Source organism: Macaca nemestrina, chromosome 11 (genome assembly GCF_043159975.1).
Source record: "Macaca nemestrina isolate mMacNem1 chromosome 11, mMacNem.hap1, whole genome shotgun sequence".
Lineage (NCBI taxonomy): Eukaryota > Metazoa > Chordata > Mammalia > Primates > Cercopithecidae > Macaca > Macaca nemestrina.
Genome location: NC_092135.1, coordinates 113,089,147 through 113,103,793, shown reverse-complemented (window position 1 = coordinate 113,103,793; position 14,647 = coordinate 113,089,147). Strand labels below are relative to the sequence as shown.

The window sequence follows — 14,647 nt, the reverse complement described above, 5'->3', positions numbered from 1 at the left end:
TTAATAAGCCTCCTCAAATCCTTCTAGAATGAAATTCCCTTCTCCAGGCAATGTCTGAGATAGGTTTTACTGAGGGACTCCAACAAAGAGTAATGCACAAACACTAAGGTGCTTGCCGAATTACCATCTGAAAGCCACATTAGTAAGGTGACAGTTTACAAATAAGTTTTAGAACATCAGGACTCAAAACCAAAATATTTTCTTACGTAAGAAGTTTCTTCCTGAGGGGGGGAAAACAACTTTTCAATTCCAGGCTTCTTTTCAGCTGGGAATATGTGAGATCATGGATTAAGGCTCCGTTTTCCAAAGTGTGCCCCATGGAATATTCATTCCCAGCATATTATCCAATCCTACCCTAAAAAACAGGAAGAAAAATTTAAAGAAGGAAAGGAAAACATGTTCTGTAATCAGATTGTGGAAATCTGGAATTAACCAAAGTTATTCAGGTTTTTTACTGAAAAACTGTTCAGAGTCTTTAATATGCAAATATATTCTGGCTTTCCCAGAAAGGGAGATAGAGTTTAGTTTCCTAAACTCATTTGGCTCCAGAGTCTGGTTTAGAGAAATCCCTGATGCTTCCCCACTCTACTCCTCCAAACCCCAGCATCACATTGGAGATCACAGTAACAGGAGAGGAATTAAATCCTCAACTCGTTCTCTCAGTGCAGGCTCTGTGAGTTAACTCCTAGATGCCTAGTGCAACACAGTTAAGTATCAGCACAGCACTTCCCTCCTCAATCAGAACAGATGCAGTGGTGCTGCAGGAAGTACCACTCCCCCAGTGTACCATTCCTCCAGGGTACCCCTCCTTTCCTGGGTGCTAAGTGGTGTTGCTGGATCTGTGGAAAGGGAGACTATCTCAGGGGAGGGGCTGCAACTGATGGGGCTCAGCACAGTGGCTCTTAACCCACCAGCGCCAGGCCTTTCTGATATGACCAGTAAGCACAGTCATACCCAGTGTATGCATACCCAGCTTAATTCAGACCTGCCCAGAGGCTAAAAACCATTTTCCTGGTTAGCCTCACCTAAGGAGAATTAGGAGGCTAAACTTTAGAGGGAGAATGTCCTACAAGGAAATGAGATTCTAGGGGTCTATTTTAAAAAACTTTAATTTATATTTAGAGGGGAAAAATAGTTGCCAGGATTCTATTTGCAAATGGCCATAGCAGGGAGATTTTTAAAAATGCCATTGTGAATCTTTGCTACTAAAAGACAAGTTTCAGAAAAGCAAAATGCCAGTTACTGTAAAGCTTATCTAAAAAGACTAATAAGCCCTACTCACCCCAGATGAGCCATACAACTCAACATTCCTTGTTTCTTCCCCCCCACCCCCCTTTCTTTCTTACCAAGTCTTGCTCTGTCACCCAGGTTGCAGTGCAATGGTGCGATCTCAGCTCACCGCAACCTCCACCTCCTGGGTTCAAGCAATTCTCCTGCCTCAGCTTCCCAGGTAGCTGGGATTACAGGTGCACCCTACTATGCCCGGCTAATTTTTGTATTTTTAGTAGAGACAGGGTTTCACCATGTTGGCCAGACTGGTCTCAAGCTCCTGACCTCATGCTTGCCTTGGCCTCCCAAAGTGCTAGGATTATAGGCATGAGCTACTGTGCCTGGTGAAGAACTCAATATTCCTTGTTAAGTGGAAATGTTTTGAAAGTATGAGTGAGATTTTTATTTTTAAACTTCCCCCAGATTCAGTCCACAACAGAGTTTAATATCTGCCATGTATTTGTTACTGTTATATCTCCCAGCCTTGAATCAAAACATTTTGTGTAAAATTTAAATAGACCAGGCCATAATCTTTGGAACCCATCACCCAGCAGGATCTCTTTAATATTCAGAAGAGAAGGAGCTACATTTTGGTCCGGACATGGAGGAAGGTGGGATTATGGGGTCTTCTGGGCTGACCATCAATTCAGGTGTACACTTAAGGGTCAAAGAGGTAACATCCAAAGAGACAGCAAGGTCCTGAGTCCAGACTGCCTTCTAAAAACTCTGCTTCCGTTAAAAAAAATAGTAGCAATAATCCAAAGATATAAAGAAGGCAGAGATCTTTCCCCAATGCCTCTTGCCTATAGTTTCATAGCCAGAGTCTCAAGATCCAGAGTCAAAGTGTCCAGAGTCCCTATGGACACTTTTTGTACCTTTCAAAATCTGTCTGGCTGTGGTACTTAGCAGCAGCTATGAGGGATGCAGGGGATGTGGGAAAGATCCTGACATTGTAGGACACCCAGCCAAATGACCCAAGGGTTTTTTCTTGTTTTTTTTTGCGGCTGTAGCCATTGAGCATATTCAGGTGCCAACCTTTTGAGTACAGGACCTCCTTAATCACTGCTTTCAGGATTAGGCGTCTTGCCTGAGCCCTCTTTGCCACCTACAGTCTACCTTTTTGCCAATGGATTTGAACTTGGAAAAGAATCTGTGCTATGAAGCAAGACTTGCCTGGGGAGAAGGAGGGAAAATGTATCATGGCACCACACCCACTGAGCACACAGTAATTTAAACACTACACTGGTTGATACAGGTACATATTATGAATTACTAGGAAGAGAAGTACATCGTGCAACACTCCAAACCATTCACTGGCTCAAGGCATGAGCTGGGAGACCAGTTCGAGCAGAGAAGCCACAGTCAGCAAGTGGAAAATAAGACCAATGATGCAAGAGGAGCCCGATGAGCAATGGTAACTCATGGTTCCATGGGGCCTTGTCTCTTCAATGCTCATAGTACCTTACACAAGCATTGCCTAATTGATCTTCCGTGTGCCCTCTGAGATGGCAAGATCCATTATCTTCAATTTGGGACATGTGGAAATAGAGTCCTAGGTTAATTTACCCCCTGGTGATTCACTGATTCAACAGCAAAACTAGAAGTGTACCTGTTTTTCAAATCCTCAGTCTGTTTCCTCCTCCAAGATTCTGAAGCTTAGCTGAATATGTTTACATTACTGTAATCTATCATATAGTTCTAGATCCATCTCTGGCATTTTATTATTTATGCTTATATATGATTGATTATTTATTTGGACTTTGACCAAATTGCTTAATTTCTCTGAGGTTATCTACAAAATGGGCATGAACACTCACCCTGCCTATCTTACAGAATTGTCATGGAGCTTGTATGAAATGATGTATGTTAAATTCCTTCAAAACCTTGAAGGTTTATATTTTATTTTATTGTATTTATTTTATTTTATTTTATTTGAGATAGGATCTCACTCTGTTGTCCAGGCTGCAGTGTTGTGATACAATCATGACTCACTGCAGCCTTGAACTCCTGAGCTCAAGTGATCCTCCTATCTCAGCCTCTGGAGTAGGTGGGACTGCAGGCATATACCACCATGCCGAGACAGTTTGTGGGTTTGTTTTGAGTGTGCATTTTTTGTAGAAACAGGGTTTCACTATGTTGCCCAGGCTTTGTCTCGAACTGCTGGGCTTAAGTAATCCATCCGTCTTGGCAGCCTATGGTGCGACAGTATAGGTGTGAGCCCCTGCTCCCAGCTGAAGGTTTCTTTGTTAACGAATGTTTTTTGTTTGTTTTCAAATACACACTTTTTAGTACACAATATTTCTGGCAGTTTGGAAAACAAATGATTTCTATATGCATTTTACTTAATAAAACTGTGATGACCTTATAAACCAGATTCACATACTCTCTTTTTCTCTCTTTCCATCAGAACCCAGAGTAATATTTTTCAACTTTAAGATGAACAATTTTTTTAAAAATAGAAGGATGAACCCTACTTAACACCTTTCTTGGTGCCAAGTACACAATACCTGCTCAGTAAATATTATTGAATAGATGGTGAACAGATTCAGTTTGTGGATAATAAATCCAGAGATTGACATTTATGGATGTCAATGTGTATTAATTAGATTTTCAGAAAAACCAACACCAAAAGACCCTACAACAATAAATATTATTGATTTTATTAATCAGTTAAATCTGTTTTACAAGGCATGTGAAGATAATGCAATATTATCCATTGAACTTACTATAACATTGGGATACAATTTGAATCTTTATCCTACAAACAATAAACATAAAGATGTATATCAGGTTAGACTTTTGAGTCATGCAGTCTTCCTGGGACTCCCCAAGGGGTTCCTACAGCCATGCATTTATTCACATATTTAATAATTGTTTAAATGTGTGAAGCATTGTGCTAAGAACTATGTAAGGTTTGTTCTTTCTTTTAAATAGCTTATTTTTTTTAATCCAGTCTCTTAAAAAGATTCAGTTTTACTGGGTTAGAGTCTCTATTTGCAGGTTCGAAGTCATATTGGTTTTTAGCCCTAGGCTGAAGTCACTCTAGGCCACATAGGTGTAGAAGCCCTCACTCCGAGGGACCAGAATCAGGAAGAGCTGGTGTATTTGATTTTATCTGAAGGTGGGTGGTGGACAGGACACCTCCCCTCAGTAAGTAGACTCATCCTTCAAATGAAAGGTGCATGCGAAGAATAGGAACAGATCTACAGGCTCCTGATACAATGTTTTGAACTACTTTGAAAGGCCAAGTTTATATTATTTACAATTTAAATCGTCTTTTCAAATGTAACTGAGAACAAAATGTGCTTGAAAACTATAAGAAGATTAAAAAAAACTTTAATAAATTATCACAAATATACGTCTAAGATTCATTTCCTTTCCTATATTTTTAAAATTCACATTTAGGTATTTGATTGTTTGCAGGTGATGTTTAGGATATGCTTGTCTTATTCTGTACTCTTGTTATGGTGTTAAATCCCTGTTGTGGTGCTTGACAAGGAGACATTATTTGTATGATCAGAAGACCTAACACTTATTCTGCCCTTGTGACCCTGTATCCAAAAAAACTGAGAAAAATGTAATGCTCTCAAACGAGTAACTCCATTTTTTTTTAAGTCAGAATTTTCCTTCCAAAATGTATCATTCTATTCTTCACTGGGGTAAAGACTAAACGCCTTTCACCTGGAAATATAAAAATACCAACTAGGTTGTCTTCTGACCTGTTTTGAGAAAAACAGAATGAAACAGTGGAAAGTCTCCGATTCCACCATTACTATAATATGTACAAATATCACCAAGGCACCCTACAGAATATTTCCAGAGCCTAATGATTTCAAATGGAAGTAGCTTCATTCCTGAAAAGACTGTGACATAACTTTCTGCAATAATAAAATAAATAGAAAATAGTACTTTTCTAGACAGTGCCAATGAGGATCGCGCTCCTGAATTTATTATGGAAGTGAGTCAAAATTCTTCTATGGTGATGAAAAAGACAAAGTAAAGGAAGATATTGAGAGACAATTGTATACGTGGCTGCACCAATGAATACAGAGAGGGGAGGAGGGAGGAAAGGCAGCAGCAGGAAGAAAAGGGAAAAGAGGAGTTGGAAATTGAATGAAAAGAGGAAGTAGTGAGTGAAAACGAAAGAAGAAAACATTAAGAAATAGAGGAAAAAGAATTAAGTCGATTAGATGCAATGAGGAAAGAGGAGAAGAAGGATGGGGGGAGAAAGTGAAAACAGGAAGTGAACAAGGCAGGAGAAGGAGGGAGATGCCTGTAAGAAAGGCTATCCTCCCAGAAGTCAGCCAACTGCAGCCCGAGGGCCAATTCCAGCCTATTGCCTATTTTTGTAAGTTTTATTGGAATACAACCAGGCTCATTGAGGCACCCATTGTCTATGGCTGCTTTCACACTATAATTGCAAAATTTAGTAATTGTGATGGAGACAGCATGGCCCACAAGCTTAAAATTTACTGATTCTCATGGAAAGCTTTGCAGTCTAACCCAGTGGTTCCCAAACGTCACTGTCCATCAGAATTACCTAGAGAGCTTATTAAAACACAGATTGATGAACCCCACCCCCAGAGTTTCTGATTAAGGAGATCTGGGGTGGGATCTGAAATTTTTATTTCTAATAAGTTCCCAGGTGACACTGATGTTGTTGGTCCAAGGATCAAAGTTGGAGAACCATCACGCTAATCTTTACGTTCTATCACACTAACAGTGTTTGGAATAGAGTCTTTTGTGAGGAAAGGAAAAGGAAAATCAAAATTGATCTCCCTTTGAGGTAAACATTACATGTACCCATTGATATCACAATTGTTTACAAAGCATGCATTTAAAAAAATTCTTAGAACTGTTTTTATAATTCTAGTTTCATTCTTACAGCAATGAAAAATGAATCTGATTTACTTTAAAGCTGAGTTCATTGGTGGCTTGTTCCCAAAATTGTTTATAGTTTGGTTTGATTCAACTCCTTGAAATAAAGTGGACTGTGTCAATGTTATGACTGGACAGTGTCAATGAGGTAGACTGTATCCATTCAGTGAGAATGACCTCTCCCCACCCATGGGTGGCTGGCTGCTCACTGCCTTTGCCTGGAGCCCCTGAGAAGCTAAGCCATAACCAGCTTAGGATTTTGCCAACCAACACATACCTCACCCTACTCCCAGATGATGCTGACATCTTCTGAATTTGACCCTATGAAACTGGCAAATTCTTCAATAGCTTTTCTCCTGGAGATGGGCATGAATGTTAACCTGGGGTGAGACTTTTGGGAATCATGGTACCAAGGACTTTATCCTGCTTAAACAAACTCTATCTCAAAACCCTGCCTGAGATTTTTTTTTTTTTTTTTTTTTTTTACCTGTATGGGGCTGCCATGGTTTGCACAGTCATGATCTTCCTTTACTTTTGTCCTTAAATTTGTGCTTTGGCTGGGAACATAGACATTCAATTATTAGCCTTAATTTTGCAATTCCTATGCTTGCTGCATGGAAGTTTTGTGAAAGAAAGAAGCTTCTCTTTTTTCTTTATCCTAGCACTGGGGAACTTAAGGGAATGTAATTTCAGGACCTGAAAGTGCCAGAAACACCTTCAAGGATAGAATGGGCTCAAGTTAAAATTAGCAGCTCTTTAAAATGTTTAACGTTTTGATTCCACCATTGCTCTTTTTATTTGTATACATAACTGAGATGGGAAGAGAATGGAAAAAATATTTTTTACAAGAAAGTTACAGGAAATTTAATTCTATTTAATTCAGATATTACTTCTAGAGGATTTCCAGAATTTATGAAAAGTTGATGTATATGAGAAAGTATATTGTAGATGTCAAGGAAGGATGAATAACATAAGTAAATGTTACATGCCTAGCACAGTACATGGGATACAGTAGATACTTAAGAAATCACTGTTGTCATTGTTGTTGCAACAGGTACCCTTACATTGATGAGGGTATAGGCCTTGATTAAAAGATTATGGTAAAATAAATAGTGCAAGTCATCCATGTTCTGCATGGCACTCTGTTAAATGAAACTTGTGCATGCCTTAATCAATTCCTCATTTGCACGATCCCATGTAACACGTTAAATATCCATTATCAAAAAACTGTGCAAAGAATAGACTGTCCATACTTTCAACACCATGGGAGTTTATTTTTAAAGAAACTCTGTGATGAATTTTCCTATAAATTAGGTTTTGTCCTCTGTAGATATCATACCAAAGAATGTGGTGGGTTAAATTCCTTCAAATTCCTCTCAAATCATTTGCAATTTGTAATGAATGCCAGGAAAGATAATTTGGATGTCACTGAAAGCTCTTCTTTCCATGACATCTTTTTCCTTCTTTCCCTCTCTTTGTATTACAATATGGCTTTTCTTGAGTGTCTCATTTTTTCAGTACTGCCTGACTCAGCCACACCATCACGCTGATAAGTGGCATAGAGCAGAGGGGTCATCTGGTCATCTCTTTCTGTTGCCCTTCCATCTATCTTCCATTCAAATCAGCCACTGCATGTATTTGAGAGAGAGTAGGAATAAGCTCATTTGCAGTCCCACACCCTGAGTGAGAGGCTACAGCGGAGATCTGTGTGACAGAGTGGATTACCATGCACAGTGAACCTCCACTGCAGACTTTTAAAGGTCTTGCCATATGTAGTTCACTGTGGTAAAATTTTGTTGCAGAGGGATGACATGAAAAGCTAACAGGCAGTGTAGCAGCTACTCTCTATTTTATTCAGGGAATTGCATATGATGAAAACATTGGTGGGCAATCATTATTGGTTCACTGTGATTTTCACTTAGGTTTAACATTAGGAAAGGCACCAATCTCTCTGGTGTCAAAGAGGGTCCACATGGAAGGAAGTAGTGAATAGTTTGACGGGCTTCAGTTCTCTCCAATTTCTTCTGAGTTTTCGAATCTTTCATTCATACTGGCATTATTTTCTAAACTATTTTTTCTATAGTTACTGTGATAAATTACACCAAAACGAGTGTCTTAAAACAACACAAACTTATTATTTTACAGTTCTGGAGGTCAGAAGTCCAGAATTTGGTCTCAGCAAGCTAAAATCCAAGGTGTTGGCAGGGCTGCATTCCTTCTGGACCCACTATAGGAAAAGTTGTCTTCTAGATTGTTCTGGTTAGAAGTTCTAGAGGCTCCCCACATTCCTTGACTTTCAGCTTTTTCTACCATCTTTAAGGTCAACATTATAGCATTATCCAATCTCTCTTTTTCCCTCTTTGCTTTTCTTCTGGCCAGGTTTCATATTTTCCCCTCTTTATTTTTTTCCCCCAGCTCTTTCTTTATACAGACCTGTATTTAAGTTACTGGAATCAAATACCTATTTATTCTTTCTACTGGTAGATTAATGCATGGCCATGTTGCTCTTACCATTCTCTTTCTCTCTCTCTCTTTTTTCCCCACTTTTCTCCTTTCTCTTTAAAATGAAAACGGACCTGTACTGGCACTCTTTGTTTTTTTTTTTTTTTTAACACATTCATGAGGAGATTAAAGTTTTGCTTTTTAGCCTTAATTTTCCTAAATTTGCCTTTTTTTGAAAGTTCATTGTCTGTGCAGTCCCCCAAAGGAAGAAATCTAGTGTTTTCATAGCAAACCTAATTGTGAAAAGATGTGTATTTCCCAGCTTGCCTATTGTCATGACTCATGTGTATGCCATCGTCGTATTTTATAAAGCAAATGTTAAAGTTTACAAAACCCCTTACTATTAAAATTACTGTTTTGTATGACTTTAATTTTGGAGAAAATTTGCATTTTCATTCATACCATTCACTATTGGTTTTTAAATCGGAAAAAGAAGTTGTGTATCTAGGATAATTAAAATGTTAAATTTTAAAGAGACCAAAAATAGCTCCTGGTTTTTGGAAGAATAGCTGCATTTATACCTACTTTGATCACAAAAGAAGACATGTAAATTGTGATAAAACATAGTTAATATACAGTCAAAAGGAAGAAAATAAAATGAAATACACTACCCAGGAAAAAAGCCATGAATCAAATTTTGGTGATACAATCTTTTGGATTTTTTAATACACGTGTGTGTGTGTGTGTGTATTTTAAAAGATTAGGACTCTTCTGTTCATACTGTTTTCTGATCTGTTCTTTTAAACTAACAATGTGTTATAAATACTTTTTGTATTAATTGACAACATTTGTATTGGCTGCATTGTGTTTTATCATGTGGATACACTGTGATTTATTTTTAAAACATTCTGGCAAATATTCTTGCAACTACTCATAAATATTTCCTTAGAATAAATCCCAGGAAGGGAATTCATGGGGTAACCAGGCGTTTTTAAGTGTTTTTATACATATTAGCAAATCTAGAAAAGGGAAGTTAAACATAACACCCTCCAAGACTGCTCCTATTTAGTGGTGAATGTTAGTTGCAGAGTTGGGGTTCGGCTGGGGGACGTGGATAGTGCTAATCCAGGAGGTAACTTCATAAAGCAGAGTTGCTGCATTTATGTTCTTTCCCAGGCAAATGTGCCATCGTGATGTAATGACTGCTTTTTTTTTTTTTTTTTTTTTAAATTTTAGGTTACCTCGCACCTCGAAACCTTCCTAGTACTGGATTCTTCCCATTCCTGCAGACCCTACTATGTGACACAGACTCTAAATGCAAAGACACCCCCTATGGCCCACAGGACCTGCTTCGTAGGAAAGGGATTGATGCTGCACTATTTAAAGACAGGTGGGGCACTTCTCAAGTGTGTTCAATTACTCTGAGATCTCAAACCTTGTTTCCTTATGAGATAGGCCAGGAAGCCATGCAAGCTTAGATACACAAGTTTGTTTTCTATGTCTATAAATGTGATGATCTAAATATGAAATAACGAAGTAGGTACAAACTGGAATAACTGTGTTTATGTGAGATTGAGTACAATCTACTTTGGGTGAATGTCTCAAATTTGCTTTATAAGATGGGTGACTAAGGTAGTCCTCCTTTACATCCCTCAAAGATTCTCTATCCAACCTTAAATTATCAGTGACACATTGCCTGAGACTCGTCACAAGCATAAGATGTCATAAGTGTAGGATAAGTGTCATGGCCATCATCCTGGAAGAATGACATACTGGTACTACCCTGCGTGATACTTTCAGATACAATAAAACCCAGGAAGTGCAAAAAAAGAAATTAAGGGTGCTGAAATTCAAAGTAATAAAGTTAAAAGTATATGTAATTGAATGACAACCTTTAAATGAGGTTATTGCGTGTTCTACTGTAGGGCGTAAGGAGCAGTTGAAGAATGAATAGAGAATCTGAACTATTAACAACCTGACTTTACAACTTCAATTTTCCTTCCTGGGATCCTAAACCTAAAGAGACTCCCAGAAGCCTATCTGTCTTCAGAACTGAAAACAATATTGTAATCTTGAATCAACCAAGAACTAATTCTCTGTTAGAGATATTTTTTGAGTGTCTCTCAAGAAAATATTATATTTATCTATAATCGTAGATATTTAGTTGCCAAACTTTAATACTAAATTCCTTAGCATGTAGCACAATTTCTCTTTTAATACCATTCTCATGATTTTGGTCATCAAATAATATAGGTGATACTTTAAGAGCGCAACTGCAACCTGTTTAGCAAAAAATATAAACATGTTAAGAATTGTCATGAGACACAACTTGGAACCCCTAATTGTTGGGTTGCTGATTCACACTGATTTTGTTGTTTCAATAATTAGGCTTGATGCTTAAAACAATCTGATGTCCATTCGTTCATTCATTAATCTATTTAAAAAATAGATTAATAGACTGAGAGGCTTCTATGTGCCAGGCACCATTCTAGGCACTGGGATACAGAGGTGAATAAAACAATTTCTCTATCCTTTTGTTACTTGCATTCTAAAGGAAGAGAAACTGCATGATCAAATAAATAAATAGCATAATTAATAATAAAGAGTGTGCTAGTGAGAAAATAAAGTAGGTTAACAGGTAGAAATTGTAAAGTAGGGATTTAATAGAATGTCAAAAGAAGGCCTCTGATAGAAGTGACATTTTGGTAGAGACCAAGGACAAGGAAAAACCAGCAGCAGCATATGAATATCTGGAAGAGAGTGTTGCATGCAGAGAAACAGCAAATGATCCTGAGGTGGGGACAAACCCAACCATTTAGATGAGCAAAATGTCAACTAACATGGTTGCAACACAGCAAGGGATGAGGAAAGGGATTGGGATATGTAGAAAAGGAACCTCAGAGACCAGAGCATGCAGAACCGATCATGAAAGAAAAGGTAAGGGGATTCGCATTGTGTGTTTAGTATAAGGAGAAACCATCCAAAAGTTTTTAGCCGGGAAATGACATGACATGACACATTGTCTACGAGAACGGCACAGTTCTAGGCATATGCAAGTATGACCTCAATGAGCACCAGTGTGTAATTAATTCTGTAAGAAGACCACAGCCAGCTAGGGTCTATTCCCTCTTGTATAATCAGTTCAAAGGTGGGATGCAAAGAAAAATGGCATTCCTTCTTGTTCCAGTGTTGATGGTCTCTATGCTTGTCACTAAGTGAGTGATGAATTAGGAATAATATATGCTGATGTTCTAGCAGGGGAGGGAAAACGTTAAATCAGTAACAATAATAGGAGATAGTACAATGAAGAGTGCCAGAGGGAAGCTGAAGGAAGGCACCCTCTATACTTAAAGCAGAAAGAGAGCTTTCAGCTGGGGTAATCAGGTAAATCTTCACAAAGAGGTTTACTTGAGATGGACATTGTGTGAACCAGGCATTAGAGGAGCTATGAGAAAAATTAATGTCCATCATTTACAAACTGGATTACCATTTTACAAAGAACTATAAGGGACATAATTAACAGTATCTAAGAAGTAGACGACTATAGTTCCCTCTAAAGAAGTATTTGTCTGTCTAATTTTATAGAGAACCAAACTCATGGGGTTGCAACTGAGTTGGTTATGGAAGGAGGATTAAAGTCCACGTTTATTTTATCATCTGTTGATTATTCTGTAGATGGCTGATCATGTCTGCTTTACTTAGTTTTAGTCTCATCTCCAGGTAGTTTGTCTAGCTCAAGTTGTATATTGCTGTATATTCACTATTTTCTCTAAACTACTAAGTAATTGGAGTTTAATTTAGAAAATTATATATAATAATAAAATTGCATTAATGATATTTCCCATCATGCTATTAGCTTTTATGCTTTATATAGCTGTGCAATGAAACTGGCATATATTTTATCGGATAAGCAATTCCACTAAAATTGCTTCCCTGTAGTGAAGGAAGATTCACCAGCGTAGCCTCATTAGAAATCAAAACTGTCTTCCTTTTCTGTTCTATCAGTGAGGGGAAAAAAATGCCACCTTTGGTCTCATCAAAAGAGGCCTGCCATGTTTCTTTTAATAGAATGCTCTTCTGAAAGATGTGATCACACTGCAGTCACTACTTGTTGGCCAGTCGCCAAGTGTTTTGATGTGATTTTGCGTCTGGCACCAGCCTTCTGTTATTAAATTCATACTTCTCTAAGCATTAGCTTCAGGATGAGATGTTAAAAAAAAAATCCAACACTGTACTCAGCATTGACTCTAACTAGCTGTCTGAAAAAAGAAACAATTACATTTACAGTTTTCTTGCTCATTTGTGCAACAGATGATCCAATATCACAGATCTTACCCTTTTCTTTCCTGCTTACACTGCCTCTCAGAATCTATCAGCACCGTGGGAGACCCTGGCCATGTGCCATTGCTCACACAGTTGGCGAATGGCAAAGATCGTTCCCCAGAGCATACAGGGTCATTATTTGGAGAAGGGATTCAGCTTTCCTGCAGATCCTGGGGGCAATTGCCTCTGTGGATTTGCTCCCTATTTCTGTTGACACTCGTTCGTGACCTGCGGCTTCTAAATTCGTACCTCTGCTCCTATTGTATGGCTTCTGCAGAACTTGAAAAAATATTTAATCAGAGTTTAGTCAGGTCAAATTTTAAAGTGTCAAGCTTTGGTTTAATATTGAAAAACATGGATGAGCTTAGAAACTAACCAAAAGATATTATTAGGAGTGTAAGATAACTGGAAGTAAAATAGATGTTTGCCTTCATTTGGTTATATAGATGAGAAAGGATGTAGAGGTCTCTTCTTGTATTAATTTTAGATTAATTTATAATCATTTGGTAACCATTTTAGCTAAAATCAGCATAAAAAGAAAAGGCAAAAAGAATTTAAGAGTTTTAAAACTTTCCTCTAGCTTGTGTTAGTATTACATTTTTGTTATTACATAGTTAAAACCACAAAGAGATACATGAATTAAAACATAATTACATGTAATTTAAACAGAGATATTGATAATTATGAAATAAAATTGATAAAAGTAAAAAAAGAATGGTTAAAATTTTATTTATCAAAAACAAAGTAGAAGAATGTCTTAATTATTATGTAAGCCCAACCATTCATTCAATAAGAACATACTGAATTCATACAGCATGCTGGAGGCTATGCAAGTCACTACAGATACAGAAATGAATGAGGCATATGTCTTGCCCTATATAAACTTACAGTTCAAGTGGGAAAGAGAGAAGTAGAGACAAGATAACAGGTAAACTGCCATATAACATGGTGAATGTAATGAATGTCTGTTTAAGTCTCACTGTGCCCAGAATATTACACAACAAATGGTGAATAGTTTCACAGGTGCCATAACACATTGTTTCTGCCTGAGGAATATGGATCTTACTGGAGAGTATATTAGTGAAGTGGAGATAGGTGTGGGTGGGCAGATGCCAGGAGAGTTCTTTCAGAGGCTTTTAAGAGTGTGGTCGTGGAGAACAGACGGGGTGGTGGTTACCAGAATAGCAGAATGTATATTTGAGATAGGTCATGGAGAAAGAATGCCAGAATTCAGCGAAAGGGAAAAATAGAGTCACTTGCATAGTTGTCTTACAGGAATAGGCCGATAGCTTTGCTACTGTGATGGAGAGATTACACATTTCCTTGCAGTGTTGCCAAATTAGTCTGCTTGTTTCATGGTTAGGTAGAACATAATCTGCACAGCGTCATCTGAGAGATACAGTGGTGTTATCTCCTTCTCCCGATATTCTGTGTGTTGCTGGCACATGTAGGATACCCCCTAATCTGCCCATAATAATAGCCCAACAAATTTTGGAAATGTATTAGTTGGCCTCTACCCACTATATACTATAACTAACTCCAAAGTTTTTCCTAAGAATATAGAAAACCCTAGGACACAGTAACATATTAAGACATTTCTAAATCTTAATGTTTTAACTGATACCTATTGTTGGATTGTAACTGGGCCACCTATGAGAGACATATGTTTTGAATGTGGACAGATATCCATAGCTGAAGTATGGATGACCCTTAGGGAATGAAGGTCAGGATGAAA

At 37.9% G+C, this 14,647-nt stretch overlaps 1 protein-coding gene and 1 long non-coding RNA gene across 3 annotated transcripts in view; one reads left to right on the top strand and one right to left on the bottom strand.

Annotated features, from left to right (window-relative positions):
• LOC105481164 (ATP binding cassette subfamily A member 12) overlaps window positions 1-14,647 on the top strand; it is a 211,384-nt gene that overhangs the window by 68,121 nt on the left and 128,616 nt on the right. The window contains exon 3 of the mRNA XM_011740513.2: window positions 9,826-9,979. Coding sequence (XP_011738815.2) covers window positions 9,826-9,979 — 154 coding nt within the window. The remainder of the gene's footprint in view (window positions 1-9,825; window positions 9,980-14,647) is intronic.
• Window positions 70-14,647, bottom strand: part of LOC105481161 (uncharacterized) — a 49,290-nt gene continuing 34,712 nt past the window's right edge. For both annotated transcript variants that reach the window (XR_986806.2, XR_011610016.1), the window contains one exon: window positions 70-355. This is a non-coding gene — a long non-coding RNA (uncharacterized lncRNA). The remainder of the gene's footprint in view (window positions 356-14,647) is intronic.